At 41.7% G+C, this 23,454-nt stretch overlaps 1 protein-coding gene across 3 annotated transcripts in view; it reads right to left on the minus strand.

Moving 5' to 3' along the window:
- gbf1 (golgi brefeldin A resistant guanine nucleotide exchange factor 1) overlaps window positions 1-23,454 on the minus strand; it is a 109,242-nt gene that overhangs the window by 12,117 nt on the left and 73,671 nt on the right. For all 3 annotated transcript variants that reach the window (XM_074645628.1, XM_074645626.1, XM_074645627.1), the window contains exons 15-30: window positions 23,082-23,274; window positions 22,761-22,898; window positions 21,171-21,259; window positions 20,853-21,055; window positions 19,945-20,068; window positions 17,322-17,447; window positions 13,914-13,996; window positions 11,979-12,215; window positions 10,656-10,749; window positions 9,287-9,463; window positions 9,056-9,120; window positions 8,663-8,786; window positions 7,375-7,446; window positions 7,154-7,248; window positions 6,885-7,038; window positions 2,273-2,498 (exon numbers count right to left, since the gene is read on the minus strand). In XM_074645628.1, the coding sequence (XP_074501729.1) occupies window positions 2,273-2,498; window positions 6,885-7,038; window positions 7,154-7,248; window positions 7,375-7,446; window positions 8,663-8,786; window positions 9,056-9,120; window positions 9,287-9,463; window positions 10,656-10,749; window positions 11,979-12,215; window positions 13,914-13,996; window positions 17,322-17,447; window positions 19,945-20,068; window positions 20,853-21,055; window positions 21,171-21,259; window positions 22,761-22,898; window positions 23,082-23,274 (2,200 nt within the window). The remainder of the gene's footprint in view (window positions 1-2,272; window positions 2,499-6,884; window positions 7,039-7,153; window positions 7,249-7,374; window positions 7,447-8,662; window positions 8,787-9,055; window positions 9,121-9,286; window positions 9,464-10,655; window positions 10,750-11,978; window positions 12,216-13,913; window positions 13,997-17,321; window positions 17,448-19,944; window positions 20,069-20,852; window positions 21,056-21,170; window positions 21,260-22,760; window positions 22,899-23,081; window positions 23,275-23,454) is intronic.

Below are 23,454 nucleotides of genomic sequence, written 5' to 3' on the forward strand. Positions count from 1 at the left end.
CTTCCGGCTCAGCTCTCTTTTCGTCACAACGGTGCGGTAAAGCGAATGCAATACCGCCCCTGCTGCTCCGATTCTCCGACCAATCTCACGTTCCATCGTCCCCTCACTCGCGAACAAGACCCCGAGATACTTAAACTCCTTCACTTGGGGTAAGGACTCATTCCCTACCCGGAGTAGGCAAACCACCGGTTTCCAGCTGAGAACCATGGCCTCAGATTTAGAGGTGCTGATTCTCATCCCGACTGCGTCACACTCGGCTGCGAACCGATCCAGTGAGTGCTGGAGGTCGCAGACCGATGATGCCAACAGGACCACATCATCTGCAAAAAGCAGCGATGAGATCCTCAGCACACCGATCTGCAAACCCTCCTCCACCCGACTACGCCTCGATATCCTGTCCATGAATATCACGAACAGGATTGGTGACAAAGCGCAGCCCTGGCGGAGGCCAACCCCCACCGGAAACGAGTCCGACTTATTGCCGAGGATCCGAACACAGCTCTCGCTTTGGGCGTACAGGGATTGGATGGCCCTGAGAAGTGCCCCCCTCACCCCATACTCCCGCAGCACCCCCCACAGTATCTCCCGGGGGACCCGGTCATATGCCTTCTCCAAGTCCACAAAACACATGTAGACTGGATGGGCATACTCCCAGGCCCCCTCCAGGATCCTTGCGAGAGTGAAAAGCTGGTCCGTTGTTCCACGGCCAGGACGGAATCCGCATTGTTCCTCTTCGATCTGAGGTTCGACTATCTCAAACTCAAACAGTCCAAAGGAAATGTGTGAATGCAAAAAAAAGTCAAACCTTGTAAAATATTAACAGCATTGCATTTACAAACTTGTGAGGAACAGTAAGGACCGCAAACTTGAAAGTTACAATTTCCACATTTCAATATCAGGAACTCGTTAACCCTCTGAGACCCATTTTTGTCTTTTTTTAGGGGGGGGGTACAGGGGGTCTTTAGGGGGAGATAGCAGGTCAACAGTAGATGTCACATAGAAGTGGTGTACATCATCTGAAAGCTGAGAACCTGAACATTAATTTGAGATGCAGATCAGCACTGTGTGTCAAGCTCTTCTCGTCATAAATCAGAAATAAACATGAACTAATTAATTATTTAAAATAAATTGTGAAAGTGTTTAAGGGCTTAGACCATGATGATATGAGTTTGTGATGGTCATCCCCATGCTCTATGATGTCTCAGGAGTTGTTGCAGCAATGTTTTTGGTTGATACCATTTGTTACACAGATTTGGTGCTAAATTTAATAATTTTTTATCTATTGAGAATTAATACAAATGATCAATAATCCCTCCAAAATATCACATTAAGACACCAAGACCTTGAGGAACACCATAGAAAAAGCCATGCTGTGATTTGGTGTCAAAAACTTTTGCCATTTGGAGATTTCTGCAAGAATTGCATTTTTCTGCGATTGGATTGCGAGCGCTTCTGTTGTGTACACTGCTCAAAAACCCCCTTATTGTCAATCTAGCTAGGAAAGCCATCCATCCTCTGAACGCTCTAGGTCTCTAGTTTGTGGCTGTAAAGTGTCATGAGGCTCTGATTATCCTAGAGGTCACCACAGGTCATTTTATACAGTGAGGTCAAGTTTAAAAAAATGGTCTCACTACAATGAAATGTCTCCTATGAGGACTAACATCATTACACATGAATACAGTTGGGCTCATTGGATCCACAAGAGTCTCAGCTTTACAGTGATACCCAATTTATGTAATTCCAAGACTGTTTAGGGACCCCAGTATGCAGAAATATTCAGGTACACCATTTTAGAATAGGCAGAAATAACATATTTATACTGCATGTTATTTTTACCAAAACTGTATGTGATTATCATAAAGTGGGCATGTCTGTAAAGGGGAGACTCGTGGGTACCCATATAACCCATTTTCCTTCATATATCTTGAGGTCAGAGGTCAAGGGACTACCTCGCTAAAATTTAGCCCAACTTTAGAGCATTATTTAGCCTCTTTGCCGACAAGTTGGTATGACATGGTTGGTAAAAATGGATTCCTTAGGGTTTCTAGTTTCACTCTAGCCCCTAAAACTGAACCTGCTAGAGCCTCTGAAAGACAGTAAAGTCACTCTGGATTGCGGGTCTCAGAGGGTTAACACCAAACACCATCATATGGATTTTCCTACCTTATCTATTCAGCTGTTCAGTTCAATTTTTCGTGGATTTTATTATCTTGTCTATAAACTATGTGTAATGGAGGTTGGGTCAGTGATGATGTGGAGAAAAATACTGAACCTGTGTCGTTGTCAGTAGTGGTGGAGGTGAGCTGGAAAGAGGCAGGAGGTTTCACTCCGGCTCCGATGCACTCCAGCAACGAGAAGAGTGTGAACCAGTCGTTTGTGCAGTGGATGTTGGCCGCGTTAGTCTTCAGCAGCTCGTGAAGGCCGAAGGCCACCTCCCGGCTGACCCGGGACAAGACGTGAGGTTTCATCATCAGCAGGAGACGCAGGGAGAGCAGAACCTGCAGGGTGCACATGGAAAGAGAAGCTGTAATTTTAAAGGATCTTTTAAGTACATTCTTCAATTCTACCTTCATTTCAGTACACTTTAACAAAATAATGTACTCAAACACATTTGAAAAGGCAAAAGTACCAGAGCAGCCTTCAGTTATGGTGCCATGACATAACCAGGAGGATGTACCACTTCAGTTTGTTTTCATCTTCTTTTCCATGATTAAAGTGACAATGGACTAGTTTTTTGCTTCAACTTATCATTATGAAATAAATGTTAGTGCACAATGTAATGGTTATAGAATAATGGCACCATCAGCGTTTAGATCAGCCTCACTTTCCCTCTGCAGCTCTGTCTGCCAGCGGGTACGATCTCCCGGGTAAAATGAAGGCTCCATTTACGGCACGAAGCCGTGGAATACCAAAATGCAGTGTCTCCTGTGCAGTGATGCCAACTCTTTCCCAATGAAAGTAGCTAGCACTAGCTCCAAAAGTTATTAAAAGACGCCAGATGATGTCATGCATAAGTGTCTGTAACACTTCATTTTACAGGTCCGCACATTTCATGGGAAGTAGGTGATAATTAGCAAGTAACGCATTTGAAATTTCTTTGAAATTACCCCTATATGTACGCCTGAGAGACTATGTTGTTTTAAAACGGATTCATCACCTCTCTGCCCCCCGCTGCAAACTGGAAACGGGTACCCTCATTAACATGGTGTGGTCCTGTGTTGAGCTTGAACGGTGGTTGCTGGAGATCGGTAACATTCTTGGAAAAGTCCTATCAAGGAAAATATCTCTTTCCCCTGTGATTACTATGTTGGGGGACCTGACTGATCTGAATATTCCCTCCCAGAGGATAAGGGGTTTTGTTAGCCTGGCAATCACAGCTGCCAATAGATGTATTATATCTAAGCGGAATCACGAGGATCCCCCTAATATTACTCAGTGGATTAATAAGGTAAATTCATAACCTATGCTATGAGAGGTAGGATATGGGATCCATGGATTACTTACATAGAATCTACTTAACATAACCCCTCTATGGTATTTATTTAATCACAAATTATTATTTTCTATGTGCTGTTTTTTTTATATTTAATTAACTAATTAATTAATATTTATTTTTTTTAAGGTTTCTATCTTACTACCATGAATTATATTATTGTAGTACTTGTTACCTTTAATTGTAACTAATTAATTAAATTATTTTTAAAATTACTTTTATCATTTTCTGTAACTTTACCTCTTGGGGTGGGAGGAAGGCTGGATCTGTTTCTGTGTGGGAGTGAGAAGTGATGTGTATGTGGGTATATATGAACATACATATATACACACAATATAAATGCTAAATGTAAGATATCATTTTTTGTATTTTATGGCACCGGTGTTATGTTTGTCATGTTATGTTTGAAAAAAAAGAATAAAAAGAATTTTCCAAAAAAGAAATGACCCCTATATTTACCTCAAGTTCATCAAAAATTACCCCACCAACATTTAATACTTATATTCCACTATTTCCCAAAGCACGTAACAAACTGTGTCTGGTAAGGCTATGAGTTGTTAACCCCCAGATTTCGAGCCTTACTCTTGGTGAATAGCAAAACTGACCCCCTCTACACTATGTCCATGTAGGCCTAACTGCAATCAATTAAAGTGGTGTAATTATATAAAATACATAACCAGCTAATTATCAACTGCTTATTGGGAAATAGAATATAATTCTGCAATTATTTTGATGTAATTTCCAAGAAAATTCAAAGAAGTTACATGCTGATTATCATCTACTTACCAGTAAACAGTGGACCTGGGAATAAAGCGTTTGTAATCGTGCCTATCAATTAACTTCAAATTACTTTCCTGGTAATGTATTAAAGAAACCACCAGCTATTTATTACCTGCTTTGGAGATAACGAAATATAAATATGAAATAATGTTGGGGTAATCTTTGATACATTTTGAGGTAAATAAAGGGGTAATTTCAAAGAAATTTCAAATGCGTAATTATCACCTACTACCAGATGATGTTTCTCGCTTTTTCCCCTGACGGTCTGAATAAGTTGCTAAATTTGTCGGCAGTAGTAAGCTCTGAGGAAAACGATCCGGTTGTCTTTGCCACAGCGGCTGCAACAATAATACCACTTGGAAACGCTAAGGGGGTGGGGGGTGTCTGTTTCCACTTAAATATAAAAGTACTGATTTGCGAGCACTTGAGTTTGGCCTAGAATGCTCTCTTTTCCTGGTCTGTTTCTATTTTCTGAGGTAGTGATAGTTTCAACATAAGCTCGGCTGAAAACCAAACAATCACTCAACACCTCTTGTACATTGCTGTCTTGTACGGAGGCCCAATTGTACATTTCCCTGTAAGAAAAAAATCTAAAATTCAAACATTTGTATTTACATGTCCTTCATCTTTCTCCTCTACATTTATTTCTGTATTACTCAGTATATTTCAATGGCCACAGTCATGGCCACAAACATTACAAATACTCTCCAAAGTGAAAATTTCTTTGAATAAATCAATCTCAAATACACATGTAAAAAAGTGAGAAAGATGTAGGAGCCACATGCATCTTGAATATTCCTTTCTGTCCACCGTTGGATTTGAAATAGCATGTTTTATGTGTCATGTTGAAGGATAACCATTTTAAAAGCATTCAGTGAACTCGATTTTATGTTGGATTAAGAGTTCAGACTGTTTTTGTTTTTTGAGAGATGCAAAGTATTAGATTACAGGGTTTAAATGTAGGTCACCCTCCTAATGTGAGGTCAGGTCAGCATTAAATGTCCTGCTGGCAAGTACACGTCTCCCACATCTCCCTCTTTGTCTCAACACAATGGAGGCGTTTCCATGATATTAGTGTTCAGACAGTGCTCCGATTAGAAAAGTAGGGTGGACACAAAACATCAACATCTGGAACCTTTAGAGCAATCCAGTGCAATAAGTATTAGCTTTGAAAGCCTTACTATATAATACGGTAGGTCATCAACGTTAACATGATGACATGACTCATCCCAACGGTCAGCGACCTGACCCCGACTTCAGTGACTGAATGGAAGATTAGCTTAGTGAAAACATCACCTTAACGGTTGGACTGTGTCCCATTTATGTTTGTTGTTCCTCTGAAAAGGCTGCCGTCATTGCATATTTGTCTTGAAATGGGCATACACTGTACCATTTTAGAAATGTTATTGTGTAACTCCTACTCCTACTGCACGAGTAGATGGTTTGCGATGTAAAGCCAAAGCTCACGATTTATGTGATCACACTGTACGGTCCGTTCGTCAGCCACGACCCGAGTGATCACACCGTTCTTTGAAAACAGAAAAAAACATGCGGGTCGGCTACTGTGGGCCGATCTGACTGTTGACAGTTGTCGATAAAGATTGTTTTGAAAGCTCCGAGGCAGGTAAAGTTTGTTTGCTAGCAGAGGTCTGTATGGGTCACAATGCTAACAAGGCAGAAATGTGCTGCCTTGATCATCTATGACATCCTGTCTACTTAAACGTCAAAAAAAAAAAGAGGCAGCGGCGTAACGTTATATGGACTCGCTGTGGCGAGGAAGACGTGGACAGTATGGCTTGTCCATTTTGCAGAGAGAACTGGAGGTAAGCTAGCTACGTTTTACTAGCGTCTGTAACTCAGCAGATATTATTATTATTATTATTATTATATGTTATTTTTTTTATTCCAACACACACAGAGGGAGAGAGACTTCATTATCTGCTCAGGTAGACATTACTCCTCTATATCTTTATATAGACAATAGTTATTTTAGGATTTATACATTATTATTACATACTTGAATATAATAATGCAAGAAAAAAAAACGAAGCATTCTAATACTAATTTGGAGCTCGATTACTATGGCAACGGTTGAAGCTTCAAAGCCTTTGGATCAGCCCTATCAGTAAGTAAATTAAATGTGTACATTTTACATCATCTCTCTCTCTTTCTCTCACTCTCTCTTTCACTCTCTCTCTTACTCTCTCTCTTAAAACCCAGCCGGTCGAGGCTGATGGCCGCTCATCCAGAGCCCGGTTCTGCTCGAGGTTTCTACCCACTAAACGGGGAGTTTTTCCTGGCCACAGCGCATAACAATGCAATGCTCATGGGGGATCTCTTGTTGGGTCTCTTAACTCTAGAGTAAGGTCTATCCTGCTCTATATAAAAAGCGTCTCGAGATAACTTCTTTTATGATCTGACGCTATAGAAAAATAAATTGAATTGAATCATTATTGTGCACATCGTTACAAGAGAATCGATCGAGAGAGAGAGAGAGAGAGCGTGTCTGACGGACCGGTGAATAGGAAGTTAGCAGTAGTGTCACAGCTGTCATATACCTTCATGTGAGATGTCATGAAAGCATGGAAAAATAGATAGCTGCCAAGCCTACCTGAGAGCTGATGTCTTCTCGTCGTAGCAGGCGGATTGCGAGTCGAAGGAGTCCCACCACCGCCCTCTCCACCAGGAAGCAGCTCTCATTGGGGTGGACGCAAAGATTGCAGAGGTGGTCTCGCATTGTCTGCCACACACACGACACACGGTCTCTACACACACACACACACACACACAAACAGAGAGAGAGATGCTCATTGTGTTAGAATGACTACGACAGCACAACGTGACTGTGACGTGAAGATATCGACAGATTCTCCGTCCTACCGGTTCTCCATGACGATACGCAGCAACATCTCCAAGCAGAAGGCGGCATCCTCTTCATCATACGTCTCTTCATCTGGTGTGACTGAGATCAGAGCCTGAACGGGACAAAGCCGCTTTGGTTTATGACTGAACCGTGATGTAATAGGATACATTTATCCAAACTAAAAATCAATACACAGCAAGACAATTATGAAATGTTGGTAAGAAATCATAATAATAACCTTCATTAGCTCCTGCAGAGACTCCAGCTGTAGAAATTTACTCTCTGTGATCAGCTTTTCTGGGTCACATTGCTAGAAAGAGAGAAATGGAAAACTCAGTGATGTTGAGACATTTTATACAGTGAATACTATCTGAATGGGTGATGATGTCATTGTACAAATAATGCAGTCATAGAAAAATATAAGGTAACGTTTTGATTCACGGGTCCAGTTTCCTTCTGTTTATCATACAGATATCAGTTGAGGGTATCTCGGCCTGCAGCAACACGATTCCAAACTATTCATGGACAGACTGATAAATACACACCAAGCGATTCATAGAGAAGGAAATGATTTCTAGCTGTGTTTAGTAAAGCAGATAGGAACGTTGTTAAAATAAAGATTGTTTTGAAAGCTCTGAGGCAGGTAAAGATTGTTTGCTAGCAGAGGTCTGTACGGGTCACAATGCTAACAAGGCAGATACGTGCTGCCTTGATCATCTGGGCCATCCTGTCTGCTGAAACGCCTAAAAAAAAAAAAAAGAGGCATCGGCGTAACGTTATATGGACTCGCTGTGGCGATGAAAACGTGGACAGTATGGCTTGTCCATTTTGCAGAGAGAACTGGAGGTAAGCTAACTACGTTTTACTAGCTATATCTATTGTAGCCTACATTGTTATCTTGATAGCTTCGCTCTGATTACTGTAAAAAGAGGAGAAAAAAGGCGTTGGGGAGTCGGCTCTTAGCTCTGTTTCGACTGTGCGAGAGACATGTCAGAAATTCATCCGACTGCCCGAGGGCCAGTCCGGCGGAGTTAATCGGTCCTCGGTCACCCCCCGTACACTGCACGGCAAACGACGCCTGACGAAGCTGTAATTCGATCCGACTCTAAAATGAGTCGTGTGGCTCAAAATTCGGAACAGAAACGGGCTAAAATCGTACAGCTTATGCCCAGCTTAATAGTGATCATGCAGCAAGAACCCTGCAGCATCACATTGAAAACATGAGAGCTCTAAGAACTACCTATGTCATTTAAATCTTTTTTTCCTTTGAAATGTATTTCTTTAAAAAAAATGTACGGATATGAAAACCCCTGATGTAACACATACATGTTTTATTATACATCACTCCACTTTGACTGTAGTACTGCCCCACAGACGAGCTGTCCTATAGTCTTTCCTTTTTGGTCATCTACATTAAAGATCCAGCACCCAGTCTTCAAGGTCTAATCTGGGGGTTGAGCGCGTTGTGTCTTCATTTTGTATCATACATCATAAATCATAACTTCAGAGTGTTTACTGAGTAGTACCTTTATGCAGAGGACGGCAGCCTGCTTGGCCTCCTGGTTTTCCGTGGACGGTCCTCTGAGTCCCGACTGCTCGGCTCCGCTCAACGTCAACCAGTTGACAAAACTCAACACCGCCGACTCACCGCTGACATGCAACAAAAAGAGACATCGGTCAAGATTGTTTCATGAAATACATGTTTCCTAATTATAGAAAGCTGGTCTCTTTTTCTAGGAATTAAAAGAGTGCTTTATAAAAACATTTAGAAGAATGGAGCATGGCTGGAGTGATGACACAAGCACACATGATTGTTGCTATATCTGGAAAGATATCATACTGTGATACCTTGACAACATTTTCTTTATTAGCTTCTAATGTAAATATATCAGCAGATGGCAGATGGGATTTATGCATACCGATTTGAAGGCGTTTCCTCTCTTTGAAGAGATATCTTCCCATTCGGCTCCACAAAATCCTCCACCTGAGGTGACAAGCATAGTGTTGGAGCACTGAACAGTAGATGGCAGCAGAACATGTAGGATGCAGTCTCTTTCTACAACCCCCCCCCCCCCCCCCCAGACTGTCTCTGCAGTGTTATGACAAAGCAGACATCATCCAAGCACTGACAGAATGGAAAAAGTCCTGACCTCGACCATGGCTTTGGGCAGGAGCTCGGCTCTGAACAGCTGTAGCATGGAGTCCATGATGTTCTTCCACCCCTCCCTCAGGATGTTGCCGTGCCGATGGGCCAGGTCAAACACCGTCTTGGCTGCCGTCTGCGCTTTATTATTGCTGCCAAACACTGTAGGAAGGTTTTCCACGGACTGCACAGGGAGAGGACACAATGACACAGATACTGTATTTACACGTCTTAACTAATACGATTTGGTCTGTGATATATACAGTATATATACCAAATCGTATATATATATATATATATGTATATATATATATATATATATATATATACTAGGGCTGTCAATCCATTCAAATATTTCATCGAGATTAATTGCATGATCGTCCATAGTAAATCGCGATGAATCGCAAATTAATCACACATATCTGTTCAAAATGTACCTTAAAGGGAGATTTGTCAAGTATTTAATACTCTTATCAACATGGGAGTGGACAAATATGCTGCTTTATGCAAATGTATGTTTATATTTATTATTGGAAATCAATTAACAACACAAAACAATGACAAATATTGTCCAGAAACCCTCACATGTACTGCATTTAGCATAATACAATATATGCTCAGATCATATCATGGCAAACTGCAGCCCAACAGACAACAACAGCTGTCAGTGTGTCAGTGTGCTGACTTGACTATGACTTGCCCCAAACTGCATGTGATTATCTTATTATTAATAATTACATTATTATAGAACCCATTTTCATTAGAAACCATTTTCATTCACATATCTTGAGGCCATGTTCTTGATAAAGGCCATGCCAGTTTTTCCTTGGCAAAATATAGTGTAAGTTTGGAGTGTTATTTAGCCTCCTTCCCGACAAGCTAATATAGCATGATATTACCAATGGATTCCTCAGGTTTTATAGCTTCGTATGAGGCCAGTGTCTTCACTCTAGCTTTAATACTGAGCCCGCTACAACCTAAAAAACGCAAGTTGAGTAAATGCGTTAAAGAAATTAGTGGCATTAAAAACGAATTTGCGCAAAAGTGTTATCGCGTTAACTTTGACAGCCCTAATATATAGACACACACACACAAAATTGGAAGAGAATGTATGAACATATCAGAGGAGGATGTCCCCATTATCAGATTTTCAAACATATGAGCTCAAACTATAATTAAAGCAATTAATTATTCTAACCTCAGGCAGCAAACTATATTTACTATTGTGTCTTTTCGTAGTTCAGGATAGGATCCTGTCATTTTACTGCACTATGTTCACATGTGAAAAATGTCAGCTTTAACTGCAAACTGGAGCAAAACTGATGTCCGCACTCTATAACGGTAAAACAAACTAGAGCACATCAGCATAACCTCACCTCACTGCTCAGAGTGGTGAACTTGCAGAGGGAGATGATCAAATTGTCGAAAACGTCACTGAAGCCGTAGTGAGCTGCTATCATTGCGCATTTCCTGCAATGACAGAAAAACATATATGACTGTAGTACACCTTAAAGTTTCAGTAGGCAACACGTTTTTGGCATCATTGGGAAAACAATTCCATAATAACCTTTCAGCATATTGTAATTAAAGTGTTCTGAGAGAAAACTAGACTTCTGCACCTCCTCATGACTCTGTTTTCAGGCTTTAAAAAATATAGCCCGACGGAGGACTTTGACCAATCACAGGTCATTTCAGAGAGAGAGCGCTCCTATTGGCTGTGCTGCGGCTGGTGGGCGGTGCTTGGTATTTCCTCAAGAGATCTCAACATGGCTGCCGGGTCACAAACTTTCTAATTTTACAGTTAAACAGTACACTACAAGATGGTTGTGAAAACATTTGAGGAGAGAAATAGGCATTACAGTAACAGAATATTGATTCATATTTGATCAGCGCTGCCTAGTTTGACCGTTTGATCAGAGTTCGCAATTGATTGACTCTTGGCTCTCATAGACGGCAGCTGGCGTTAGGAGCACCGGAGGACACCAGAGGACACAGAGGCACATGATTTTTTTCATATTACCTGTCTCATGCACTACTGTCAGGATATAGTGACCGTTTTATAAAAATAACTTTTTTTTAAAAATCATATTTGCTCCATTTCTACCCACTGCAGCTTTAAAAGCTCACAAAAGATCTAAAAATGGGTGGATGAATTTCAGCCAACCTAAATCTAAGACGCTCACTTCTCAGACCAATCAGTAAACTGGGGAAAGTGGTTTAAATTATGACAACTGGCCCCCTTAAGAAAGTCCTGAACTATTCAAGCCAGCCATTGTTGATATACATGATATAGATTTCTGTGGATGCTTGAGTAGAAATATGACAATGCTTCCAGTAGAGCCAAAGCGTTTTTTCCACTTTACAAATTAGAAGCTGAGACCAATGACAGCCTAGGTAGTGCTGTCTTCATCTAATCAGGCTCAGTGAAAGTTGGATTCACATTATGGTTGGTCTGACAACGTACTTTACAATTTGCCTCTCATTTACCCATTGGTGGAGCTGCCATATAAGGCACTGGCCTGCCCATCGGGGGCAACTTGAGGTTCAGTGCATTGCCTAAGCACACGTTGACATGTTGTCAGGAAGAGCCGGGGATCAAATCGCTCTACCTCCTGAGTCTTCAGTCTTTCAAATCCTTATTCGAAGTATCTCGCTGCTTCCACCACTTTAGTTGCTGGCTATATTTGGAGCTTGTATACCTGAAGCCAGTGATGGCCTTCTGGATGATGTTGTCGTCCAGGCTCTTGTCAAAGACGTAGGAGAGGGCAGCGATGGTGGGACCCCAGGTCATGGTGAACAAGTCATGGTCGTAGCTGCCGGGCGGCAGGTGGAGGAAAACACCCTCAGATGTGGCACCGCGGTGTAGCAACACACTCCACACGTAGTTATCCTTCACTAACCCCGACTGCTCATCTGGCATCACGATCTCCTCATTCCTGCAGAGGAAAAAAAAACATCTCAGCTGTAACACCAACTCACTCATGAATTAAGGCTCTGGAAAAGACTAGTAGGGGAAGCTTTGTCAGATCTTATGAGGTGAGTTACCGGGCCTTACATTGAGCAATATAAACACGGTTCTCTAAAAACAAGCAGTCTAAATGAAATGGTTTGACATTGACAAAAGTTTGAATCGTTAACAATCTGATCAAAGAATAAATTAACACAATTATGAATTTTGGGGGCGATCCAGAACATGATCTGGATTCAGGAATTTTTTGTAAGCATTACGATCAGCCAGAGCATTAAGACCTCTGGGTATAACACATGCACAGTGTAACTGATGACGCGTTGATGACGCATGACTACAACTGTAGAATCGGCTTTTTTTCACATTAAACTCGGTGAAATACAGTTGAGTTCGACCAAAGCACACCTGGTGATTGTTGGAAAGAGTAACAATGACGTACGTGAGTTTTATTTTGTTTCTGTTCAGTTTGAATGAAGTGTTTTACGATGCTCCGCTACGTACAGCTGATCTACACATTAACAAAATCATACGTGGATGATGGCGCAAGCTGAACGGAGAGGGGGCGAAGGTCTGCGCTCTCCGAGTGCCATTCTAGTTTCCTCATAAACCTCCAGTCAATCCTGTTGATGTATACTCTCTCTGTCAACCCCACATCAGAAGGTATTATGTCTAACCTTTACAACCTTATTTCAAAATTGTACTGCCCTGCAATGGCGGCTATAAGAACAGCTGGGGAACAGGGCTTAGTTTCTACTTTTACGTATGACACATAGGACTCAATCCCGTACACTCCTCTTCCACGTGTGCTCGACATGCACTTTAGCAATTTAAAGTAGTCCGTCGTATCCATATATCTAAAGCCAAATGAGCTCCAACATACCCTGATGTGGACCCTACATGGGATAAATGTAAAAGTGTACACCAGCCTCACTCCTTACACACGTACTCGTCATGTCCTTCTTTAGTTTTGGACATCATTCTGTCTTTCACACTATTTCAGAAACCCCTTCATCACCAAATCCAGACAAATCCTTAGACCGCCATTTATGGCATTGATCCAGACTTGGACTTTTGCCAAAACAAAACTGAACTTGTTGGCTTTTACTTCTTTACTATCTCGACGAGCTATCTTACTGAAGTGGAAGGATTCTCCACCTCCGTTCCCACTCACACTGGATTAGAGACTTTATGTCCTGTATGAATCTGTAGAAAATCCGTTACACTACCCGATGAACAGAGAATACATTTATAAGTGTGGCGTCCCTTCTTGACATTTTTTATAAAACCCACTACAGTAATCTCTGAGTAGCTGTTTTTAATTGTTATTATTTAATTTATCTATTTATTTATTCATCCATTTTTTTCTTTTTTATCTTATTCATTAATTTTCGATTTCTGTTATTTCTCAACTTACTTTTTCTGTTACTATTAAGGTATATTATAGATATTTTCTCTGTATTGTTGTCTATTATTTTGACTTTATGGATGTGTTGTGACACGGTTGAGCGTTGTTAGGAAAAACAAAATCCTTTTCCCTTTACATTATTGACAATTGTCAATAAAAAGACCTTTGAAAGAAAGCAAAATCCACTTCCAGATTCTCCAATATGAAGAGTTGCTGGTTTCATATATATATATATATATATATAGTGTGGTGGCAGCTTACTTGATAGCATTGTAGATATCCTCCAACATGTCCTGGTCAAAGTCTTTGTTTCCATTCACTCCCTTCAGATTTTTCTTGAATTGCTGTTTAAAGACAAAAACAGAGCAGTTAGCTGTGGAATAATAATTAAGCCTTTTTTTTCCCTGGCAGAAACTTTATTCAAACACCTCCCATACTTCTGGGGAAAAAAATGGACGTTGGTCATTTTTCCACCTCCAACGTGTCAGTCAGTGCATCTCGCCATGGGAGCTTAGCTCAGACACCCAAGCCTCTGGCATTCAGTGCTTCGTTAACTGAGCATCCAGCAACCAACAATTAAAGGGCTTTGTGTGGAAACACACTCGCTACTTAATATGCTTTAGTTGCAGTGTTAGGAAAACACAGGATTAGAGGCAAGAGCCTCCTGTAAATAAACATAACCACCCTGCGATGACTGACGACCTCAAGGCTCGCTTGCCTCGACTAGACGCCGGGGTTTGTCCTACTGGCAGGTAAGAAGAGGGGAAACAGGAGCTTCTCTGCAGGGACACACAGAGAAATAAACACCGGCACAGAGAGCCAGAGGCCGGTAAGAGGCCACCGAGGATCAGAACTCTATTATCTATTTCTATCTATCATGCTCATGCAGTATCACACTGTCACTGTCACCCTCGCACATATAGTCACTCCCTATCAGAGAGCAGCCGCTGGTAAAGTTAGCCAACACACAGGCTGCAGAATCAAGCAGCATGCTCTATTTTATGGACAAAATGAAGATTATACAACTGACCTCACCTGTACCTCACTGAACACATGTCATCTCATTGTCAGATCCTTGGGAATAGGATCTGATTTACACACAGTGATGCTGGGCTTAGTTTTCAAAAATAACCCCCAATGCCAACACATGCTGTGGTGAATACTACACATTGCAAGCTGCTAAGTTACTGAAGTGCTAGGCGCCACTTTTATTGTCCCTCTCCAAACTATTATGTGGAAAGCCTCTGCCTGTTGTCTGAGCCTGGAAGGTCAACAAGCTTTCCGAACCGAACCGCAACTGACCTTTTGGGAATGTGTAGGGATAATTTAAACAACATACAACAGCAGCTGTATGATGAGGTATGACTCGACTCCAGAAAGATCATTTCTACTAAGTATGTGTAGCAAGTGCTTGCTATTGTTTGTCAGTGAGAGTGGCCCACCCACAAACTGTTCACAAGTTGCCCAGAGACTCTGTTTAGTCTTCAGCCGCTGTCAATCAAAGACAGAAAAAACAGAGACGGAGACGGCAGATGAAGAGAGAGACAGAGAGAGGCTGCTAACCCCCACCTCCTCCCTCCCCCGCCTCTTTAGGATGAGTTCACCTCTCAGACGGACCACCACTGCCTACAGCTGTTGGCTTTTCTGAGCCACCAAGCTGCACCACAGAGGAATGTCATACCATCAGACACAGAGGCATGACCAGTGAGAGTACAAAATACATACTGTATATGAATACAGCACATCTTTTTTTTTCTTTTCTGAAACAAATCTGCAAACTAATATTTGTTAAATACAAAGGTACATTCTTTTTACCTTGTTGTGCATCTTAGTGTCATTCAAGTTTTCATTCTGGTTTGTGCAGGACAAAGACACACTGAATTTTTTATTGGCCAAATGATGAGAAATGGAAATACGAAAGTCCCGCCCCTCGAATTCAGACTGGCCAAATCATAGCCTAGCATCGGCCAGCTCCAACCAGAGTCCGACAACTATCCGGCTCTTCTCCATGTTAGCTCTATGGCAGCTCCATGGTAGCTCTAAAGTAGCTCCATGATAGCTCCATGGTAGCTCCATGGTAGTTCCATGGCAGCTCTAAAGTAGCTCTATGATAGCTCCATGGTAGCTCCATGGTAGTTCCATGGTAGTTCCATGACAGCTCCATGGCAGCTCTAAAGTAGCTCCATGGTAGCTCCATGGTAGTTCCATGACAGCTCCATGGCAGCTCTAAAGTAGCTCTATGGTAGTTCTATGGTAGCTCCATGGTAGCTCTAAAGTAGCTCTATGGTAGTTCTATGGTAGCTCCATGGTAGGGCTAAAGTAGCTCCATGATAGCTCTAAAGTAGCTCCATGGCAGCTCCATGGTAGCTCTAAAGTAGCTCTATGGTAGTTCTATGGTAACTTCATGGTAGGGCTAAAGTAGCTCCATGGTAGCTCCATGATAGCTCTAAAGTAGCTCCATGGCAGCTCCATGGTAATTCCATGACAGCTCCATGGTAGTTCAATGGTAGCTCCACAATAGTTCCATGGTAGCTCCATGATAGTTCCATGGTAGCTCCATGATAGTTCCATGGTAGCTCCATGATAGCTCCATGATAGCTCCATGGTAGCTCCATGGTAGTTCCATGACAGCTCCATGGCAGCTCTAAAGTAGCTCTATGGTAGTTCTATGGTAGCTCCGTTGTAGGTCTAAAATAGCTCCATGATAGCTCAATGGTAGCTCTAAAGTAGCTCCATGATAATTTCAAAGTAGCTCCATGGTAGCTCCATGGTAGCTCCATGATAGTTTCAAGGTAGCTCCATGGTAGTTCCATGGTAGCTCCATGGTAGCTCCATGGTAGCTCCATGATAGTTTCAAGGTAGCTCCATGGTAGTTCCATGGTAGCTCCATGATAGTTCCATGGTAGCTCCATGGTAGCTCCATGGTAGTTCCATGGTAGCTCCATGGTAGTTCCATGGTAGCTCCATGATAGTTCCATGGTAGCTCCATGATAGTTCCATGATAGTTCCATGGTAGCTCCATGATAGTTCCATGGTAGCTCCATGATAGTTCCATGGTAGCTCCATGATAGCTCCATGGTAGCTCCATGGTAGTTCCATGGTAGCTCCATGGTAGTTCCATGGTAGCTCCATGATAGTTCCATGGTAGCTCCATGATAGCTCCATGGTAGCTCCATGGTAGTTCCATGGTAGCTCCATGATAGTTCCATGGTAGCTCCATGATAGTTCCATGGTAGCTCCATGGTAGCTCCATGATAGCTCCATGGTAGCTCCATGGTAGTTCCATGGTAGCTCCATGGTAGTTCCATGGTAGCTCCATGATAGTTCCATGGTAGCTCCATGGTAGTTCCATGGTAGCTCCATGGTAGTTCCATGGTAGCTCCATGGTAGTTCCATGGTAGCTCCATGGTAGTTCCATGGTAGCTCCATGGTAGTTCCATGGTAGCTCCATGATAGTTCCATGGTAGCTCCATGGTAGTTCCATGGTAGCTCCATGGTAGTTCCATGGTAGCTCCATGGTAGTTCCATGGTAGCTCCGAAAGCTTGACAGAGTAGCAGCGGAAGGAGGGGCTTAGCGAAGGGTCAATTTCCCAAATCACAAACACACACACACAAACATTGTCTCTTTTCTCCCTGCAAGACTTGAAACAAGCAGGACAACTCACTCACCTCTATAGTCATGGGGATATTCTGCTTTCGGACATTGTGGTTATGCTGGTCAGTGTTGAGCATTATGACGGCGTAGGCCAAGGCAAAGCCTGCATCGTTGGTCATGAAAGGGGAGCCGTTCACTTTCTACAAACACACACATACAGAAGACACAATCAACAGTACATCATCACACCAACAAAGACTTAAGACTTAACAGCTAACTAGCCCATACAGTAGAGTGGAAAAGTCATTTACAGAGTCACTGCCTAAAATGACTCATCTACTCTTTCAAGGCCACTATTTGTGTGTATGTGGTCAGCCTAAGAAAAGGACATTATTAGAAATAGTTTCCAGGTCACATGGCTCCTTCTGCTATTTTGAGAAGTCAAATGTTCTCCCCTGTGGAGTTTGCCCATCATTGTGTATGTGTGTGTGTGTCTGTGTTAACACATATGTCATCCTCCTACTACAACCCGGAGGGTCAATCATGTGATTGGTTCATATTTTCACCACCTTTACAACCGATGGAATTATCTGATGAAGGAAAAGTCCACTTGTATCCTGTGTGTGTGTGTGTGTGTGTGTGTGTGTGTGTGTGTGTGTGTGTGTGTGTGTGTGTGTGTGTGTGTGTGTGTGTGTGTGTGTGTGCGCGCGCGTTCTGTTTTAAAATTTGTTGTATATAGGAGGTGGGACCAAATCACAAGTTTTCAGAGGTGGAACAAACAAGTAATGGTTTTGAAAGCCACAAGGAAGTCTCAAGTCTTGGCTATGAAGTCCCAACTCAAGTCCAATGAGCCAAAAGTGAGGCCAAGTCTTTCACTTTGTGTTTGGAGTCCTAAACAGGGGCAAGGCTAGGCTAACTTTAAAGCTGGCCACCCGTCGATGACCGATAATGTCTAACAGGTAAAACATGGATTGTTGTTGAGTTACATTTAGGGCAACCAAATACTGAATGCAAAGATTTCGTTACCACACTGACTGTTGAGGGCTCATTGAGTTTAAGTTTGCAAAAGTGAATTGTTAAATGCTACATCTTAGCTAATGTTAGCTTAATAGTATAATATGTAACAGTTGTCGGTTGCTGTTTGTAAACCCTAAGCATTCAAAGTTGGCCCCTCCTCCTTGGCTCAATGAGCGAGGGAGGGAGAGAGAGAGCAGCGATGGTGGAGGGAGCTATAGAGTGAATGAAGAGAGGGAGCGGCGTTAATGAGAACAAAGCAGTGGACTTGAGAAATAAAGAGGTATTTTCTGATTGTTTCATGGCGGTGCACTGTTATTGGATGCGGGGCACAAAGGCTGTTTGCTTATGCCCAGAAATTGCCGAGAACACAGCAAAATAACAACAAACTAGAATTAGCGCTTCACGGTCGTATGTCTCCACCATCCAGTCAAGTGTCAGTTTACAACCGTGTCTGTCCAAAATGTCATCACTTCATCATTTTATTCTTGTTAGACAACTGTGTGAAATGGTCAGTTAGCATATGAATTCTTGAGTTATGGCCAAAAGCATGTTTTGTGAGGTCACTGTGACCTTGACCTTTAACTACCAATATCTAATTAGTTCATCCTTGGGTCCAAAGTGGATGTTTGTGCCAGATTTGATGAAATTTCCTCCTCCAGGTTTCTGAGATATTGCGTTCACAAGAATGGACAAGACGGACGGACAACTCAAAAACATAATGCCTCTGGCCAGGCATTAAGAGGCATAAAGAGATAATCCAGGCAGAGGGCTGCAGGGTCTCTGTAGAAACAGGCACCATCACACACTTCTAGTTGGTCATAGTGATGATTGAGGGGGTATATTTTTCCATCAGTCTATACATTGTTTTTTAGGAAATTGTTGCAAATTATACCTTTAAGTCATAGCCGTGAAAAGAACATTAATGCTACATGCAAATTAGCATTTCTTTAGGAGTGCCTCAAAAGTTGGAAGTTGTGGCTGCTCATGGGTTTATTCAGAGTATATCCATTGATAGAAAAACTATGAGATAATTCACCTCATCATTTGGGTTTGGTCATTCCACAACTTCAAGTGAAGTCCCCAGTCACTGGTTTAAAAGTCAAAGTAGAGTTGCAAGTCTTGCCTTGAGTCTGACTCAAAGCCAAGTCCTGTGGCCATGTTGCAAGTCACAAGTTGACACGGGCAAATCCTCAATCACATCCCAGTCCTACACTTTGGGTTTCAAATCTCAAACAGGTTATTCACCAGGTTTTCACCGAAAGTAATTCCATTTCAAAATAACAATCCTCTGTTCGGGCTCAGTCTTGGAAACCTGAATATGTGAAAGTGAATTGGCTGGTGGTTGTCGCTCTAGTTGGAGCTTCTTGATTGGGTCCTGTATATCACCAATCATGTTCTGATTATGCTGCAGTCAGTCAAGATTTGTCCGCTTTGGCTTTTGCAAGGGTGTCACAACTTTTTAGTCCATAAAGTTCAAGTTTTAAACTTAAGTCTAAATTAATCCGATCCATTACGAAAGTCTGACTTAGGTCAAAAAAGTATCAAGTATCAGATCAACAGCTCTGGAATGTTGTGCTACTAACCTTGTCCTCTATTAATCTGAGTGTCAAAATACTGCTGATACATTGAAATTATGAATCATTCAGACAGTTTTTAGAAGTTCAGCAAATTATGCCTTACATGCCAGATGTCTGTGAAGGTTTCGAGGAGTCTGTGAATGACAGGAGCCTCTCCAGGTAGTCTAAAGGCCTCCAGGTAGAGCCGCAGGGCCTCATCAATACGAAGCCCCTGGAAGGTGAATGTACTGCAAGAAAAGATTCACATTATTAGAATAACCTAAAACGTTTTAATTAACACTTTAAGCGTTATTTACTATTAAAGTTACTACAAGGAACTTTCATTCGGTGTTGATTTTTGTGGACAAAAGCGGTAGTTTTTCCGAGCACCAGAGTCCCTTTAGAAAACCTCTCATTTTACTGCAGCAGGGTCTGACAGTCTACCGTAACCAGTTCTGGTTCTGGTTCTCCTGTGCCTCCCTTCCCCCGGGCCCAGCAATACGGCCTGGGCCTCCAGCAGCGAGGTGTCGGTGTTGGCTCCCAGCGGGGACCGGCGGACCAGCGAGGCCAAGCTCTGCTCCTGACCAGAGAAGGAGCCGCTGCTGCTGCCGGACGCAGCCCTCTCCACCTCCCGCCGGAGTTCCGACTGCAGGTCAAAGGCGGCAGCGAAGCCGGATCTGCCCGCAGTGGGCTGGTCGCTGCTAGAGGCCCCGCTGGAGTCTGAGCTGAAGGAGTTTCTGGTGAACCTGCATCTGATTTTGCGTGGAATTGGACCCGGTGGCACAGATGATCAATAAGAACAACTACATAGAAATAGTCAATCTTCTCACCGATGGTGTTGTTTACTGATTTTTTTTTTTTATTGTTTCATAACCAATATATTATATATACCAATATTAAAAGTTCCTCACAGTAACTATAACATCAAGCCCACCAATGTTTCATGGGAACCAAAACCTCTAAACCCTTAAAGAAGATTATATAAAATCACATTATATGTTCAACACAATAGGCCTTGGAATTTCTCCCTACTTTACGAAGCTGTCCAGGAGCTCCATGTTCTTGCGATCGCTGATGTACTCGCCGATCATCTTTTTGTCCAGTCGGGGGTTTTCTCTGAGCCATTGGGCCACCTGGTTGTTGTCTAAGGGGTTACTGAGGAGGCCTTTCTCCTGCAGAAACTGGATTCCTTTCTTGGGCTTCTGGTTAAACTGCTCTGTGCCTGTGATCAGCAGCTGGAAACATGATAAAGAAAAAGGTGAGTTTGAAGGGGGTAACAGTAACAGAGTTTATAATTGGTGGAGGATTTGTAATGTTACAGAAAATCTAGATCAATCAATAACCACTGACCTTTTTCTTCGCTCTAATTTCTAGCAATTCTTGGGAATCGGGCAAACACGACGAGAAACGTTCAGGCTTTTTCAGGGCTCTCTTCTCAGCTGGATGAAAGAAATTCATTTTATATATCATATTGAATTTATATCAGCTCCCATCCCAACGCTAAGGAAGACTTTCAGTCCATGGGCTCAGACCCAAAATGTAACGTATCAGTACCATCTGGGTGGGTCATTTCTAGACATCCCTAGATTATGTTTTGATATGTTTTTTTCTTTGCTTTAAAGTGAAGGAAACACATTTGTGTATACGTTATATGACCATTTTATTGCTTATTTCATTCTTTTAAATACTCAATTCATGTATTGTTTGTTGCATGCCACCCATAATTGTTTGGGCTGAGCTATACTGTATACTTTAGTGCAGTATGTCTACTTCAGTATTTAGCATGTTTCATGTAATACAGCATAAATTAAGCTGAAACTAGAACGCATCACTGAACATGTTTGTGGGAACAAAACTATTGGTAACACTTTATATTAAGGTCATGTCTATAATGCATTATAAACACATTCATAAGACATTATAAAACTCTTAATACATGTTTATAATCATGCATGATAACTTATAACAAGGTTCATAAAGTACAACATTCATAATGCTTTATAGCTCTGTGACAAAGTGACACAGTGTCCTCTCCTTTTTTCCTCGGTAGGGATATTTGTGATTGTGTGGTGGTGTCTCTTTGGGAGGAACGTAGTGAGGTCCGACTCCTAGCACAGCAATAGTCTCTGTGTGAACATGGCTTATGTGTCTGTAACGTATGGTGACCGTACATGTAGATTACATCTGATGAATGTTAATGGAATAGCTGGCTCTGATGATATGAACTTAGCCTATGTGACTTTATAGCTGGCTACAGTTATGGTAGTTCTAATGTGCTGTGTGACTAAGGGTTCTTCTTTCAAACACTGTTGCCATGGAGGCATAAAGCATTATGAATGCTGAACTTATAATGCACTATGTATGACTACATATACACGTATAATACTTTATAAACCTTGTTATAAGTTGTCATGAATGATTATAAACATGTATAACAAGTTTTATAAAGTCTTACACATACGTTATAATGTCTTACAAATGTGCTTATAATGCATTATAGACATGAGCTTAATATAACGTGTTACAAAAATATCTTCAAATAGTATTATATCAAAATACTGATTTGAGGGAAAATAATAAATGTAAATACTTTGACATCATTTTTTTTCATTTATATATGCAGATTCAAACGCTTTTATTACAATGAACAACCTTTATAAATGTTTTTGTTGCCTTGTGTTCAAAATGATATCATTGTTAATATGATATTTGTGTGCTTTTTGGAAATTATGCAAAGACGCTAAGAGGGGAAATAACAAAAATGTCCAATAAATATGAAAAGCTGCTCCTGTGGAAAGGCTATCATATATTAATTTACTCATACTGACCCTATAAACAGTTTAGTGCAGGTAAGGTTTTGGCCACTCAGATGGTACCGATATCTAGTCTGGCACATGGGCACATAATTTAAAGTAAAACTGTATGAGGTGAAAGTCTCACCAGTGTCATTGTCCCCCTGATCCTGTCTACCCAGTCTCATCTTCTCTGCCATCAGATGTCCACTGGTTGGTGCACACACTGGTTCATTCTCATCTTGTGGAAGACTCACACCGTTGGTACTGCCCAGTCTATTAAGATCTGAAGACAAAAAGGGAAAATATGTTCCATTGTGAAAAGCTATCGAGGCCAACACTGGCATTTTTGCACTGAAGCTACTGATATCTGACATTTGTGTTGTTATTTATTATCTATAGCATCTTATCTTAGCATCGTTTTTAAAGATTCTAACAGTCATTAAGTCATAGCTTGACGTGCGTATACCAGTTGTAGCGTCTGTTCCGTTGTTGGCTGAATCTTCTCCCTCTGCCAGCAGTGTTTCTGACTGGTCTTGTTGAGCAGTGCTGTTGAGCACCTTGGCCTGGCAGTGGGCCTCAGTGCTGTCAATCACTGTGAGCAGAGCTTCCAGTGACAGGAGGTGGGTGGTGTAGAGCTGCCCTGACACTGGGAATGCATTCTGTAGCGACGTGAGAAAAAAAACTAAACATTCAAACTCATTTGACATAAAACAATCATGAGAGGCATAAAACAAAAACTAGGCTAAACTCAGTTTATAAAGCCAGACTAGGTAAATAATATAAAGTAAAAAAATAAGCTATTCGACCTGACCTTTTATTTGACATCCAACAAGGACTCT

The sequence above is a fragment of the Sebastes fasciatus genome, chromosome 9 (assembly GCF_043250625.1).
Source record: "Sebastes fasciatus isolate fSebFas1 chromosome 9, fSebFas1.pri, whole genome shotgun sequence".
Classification (NCBI taxonomy): Eukaryota; Metazoa; Chordata; class Actinopteri; order Perciformes; family Sebastidae; genus Sebastes; species Sebastes fasciatus.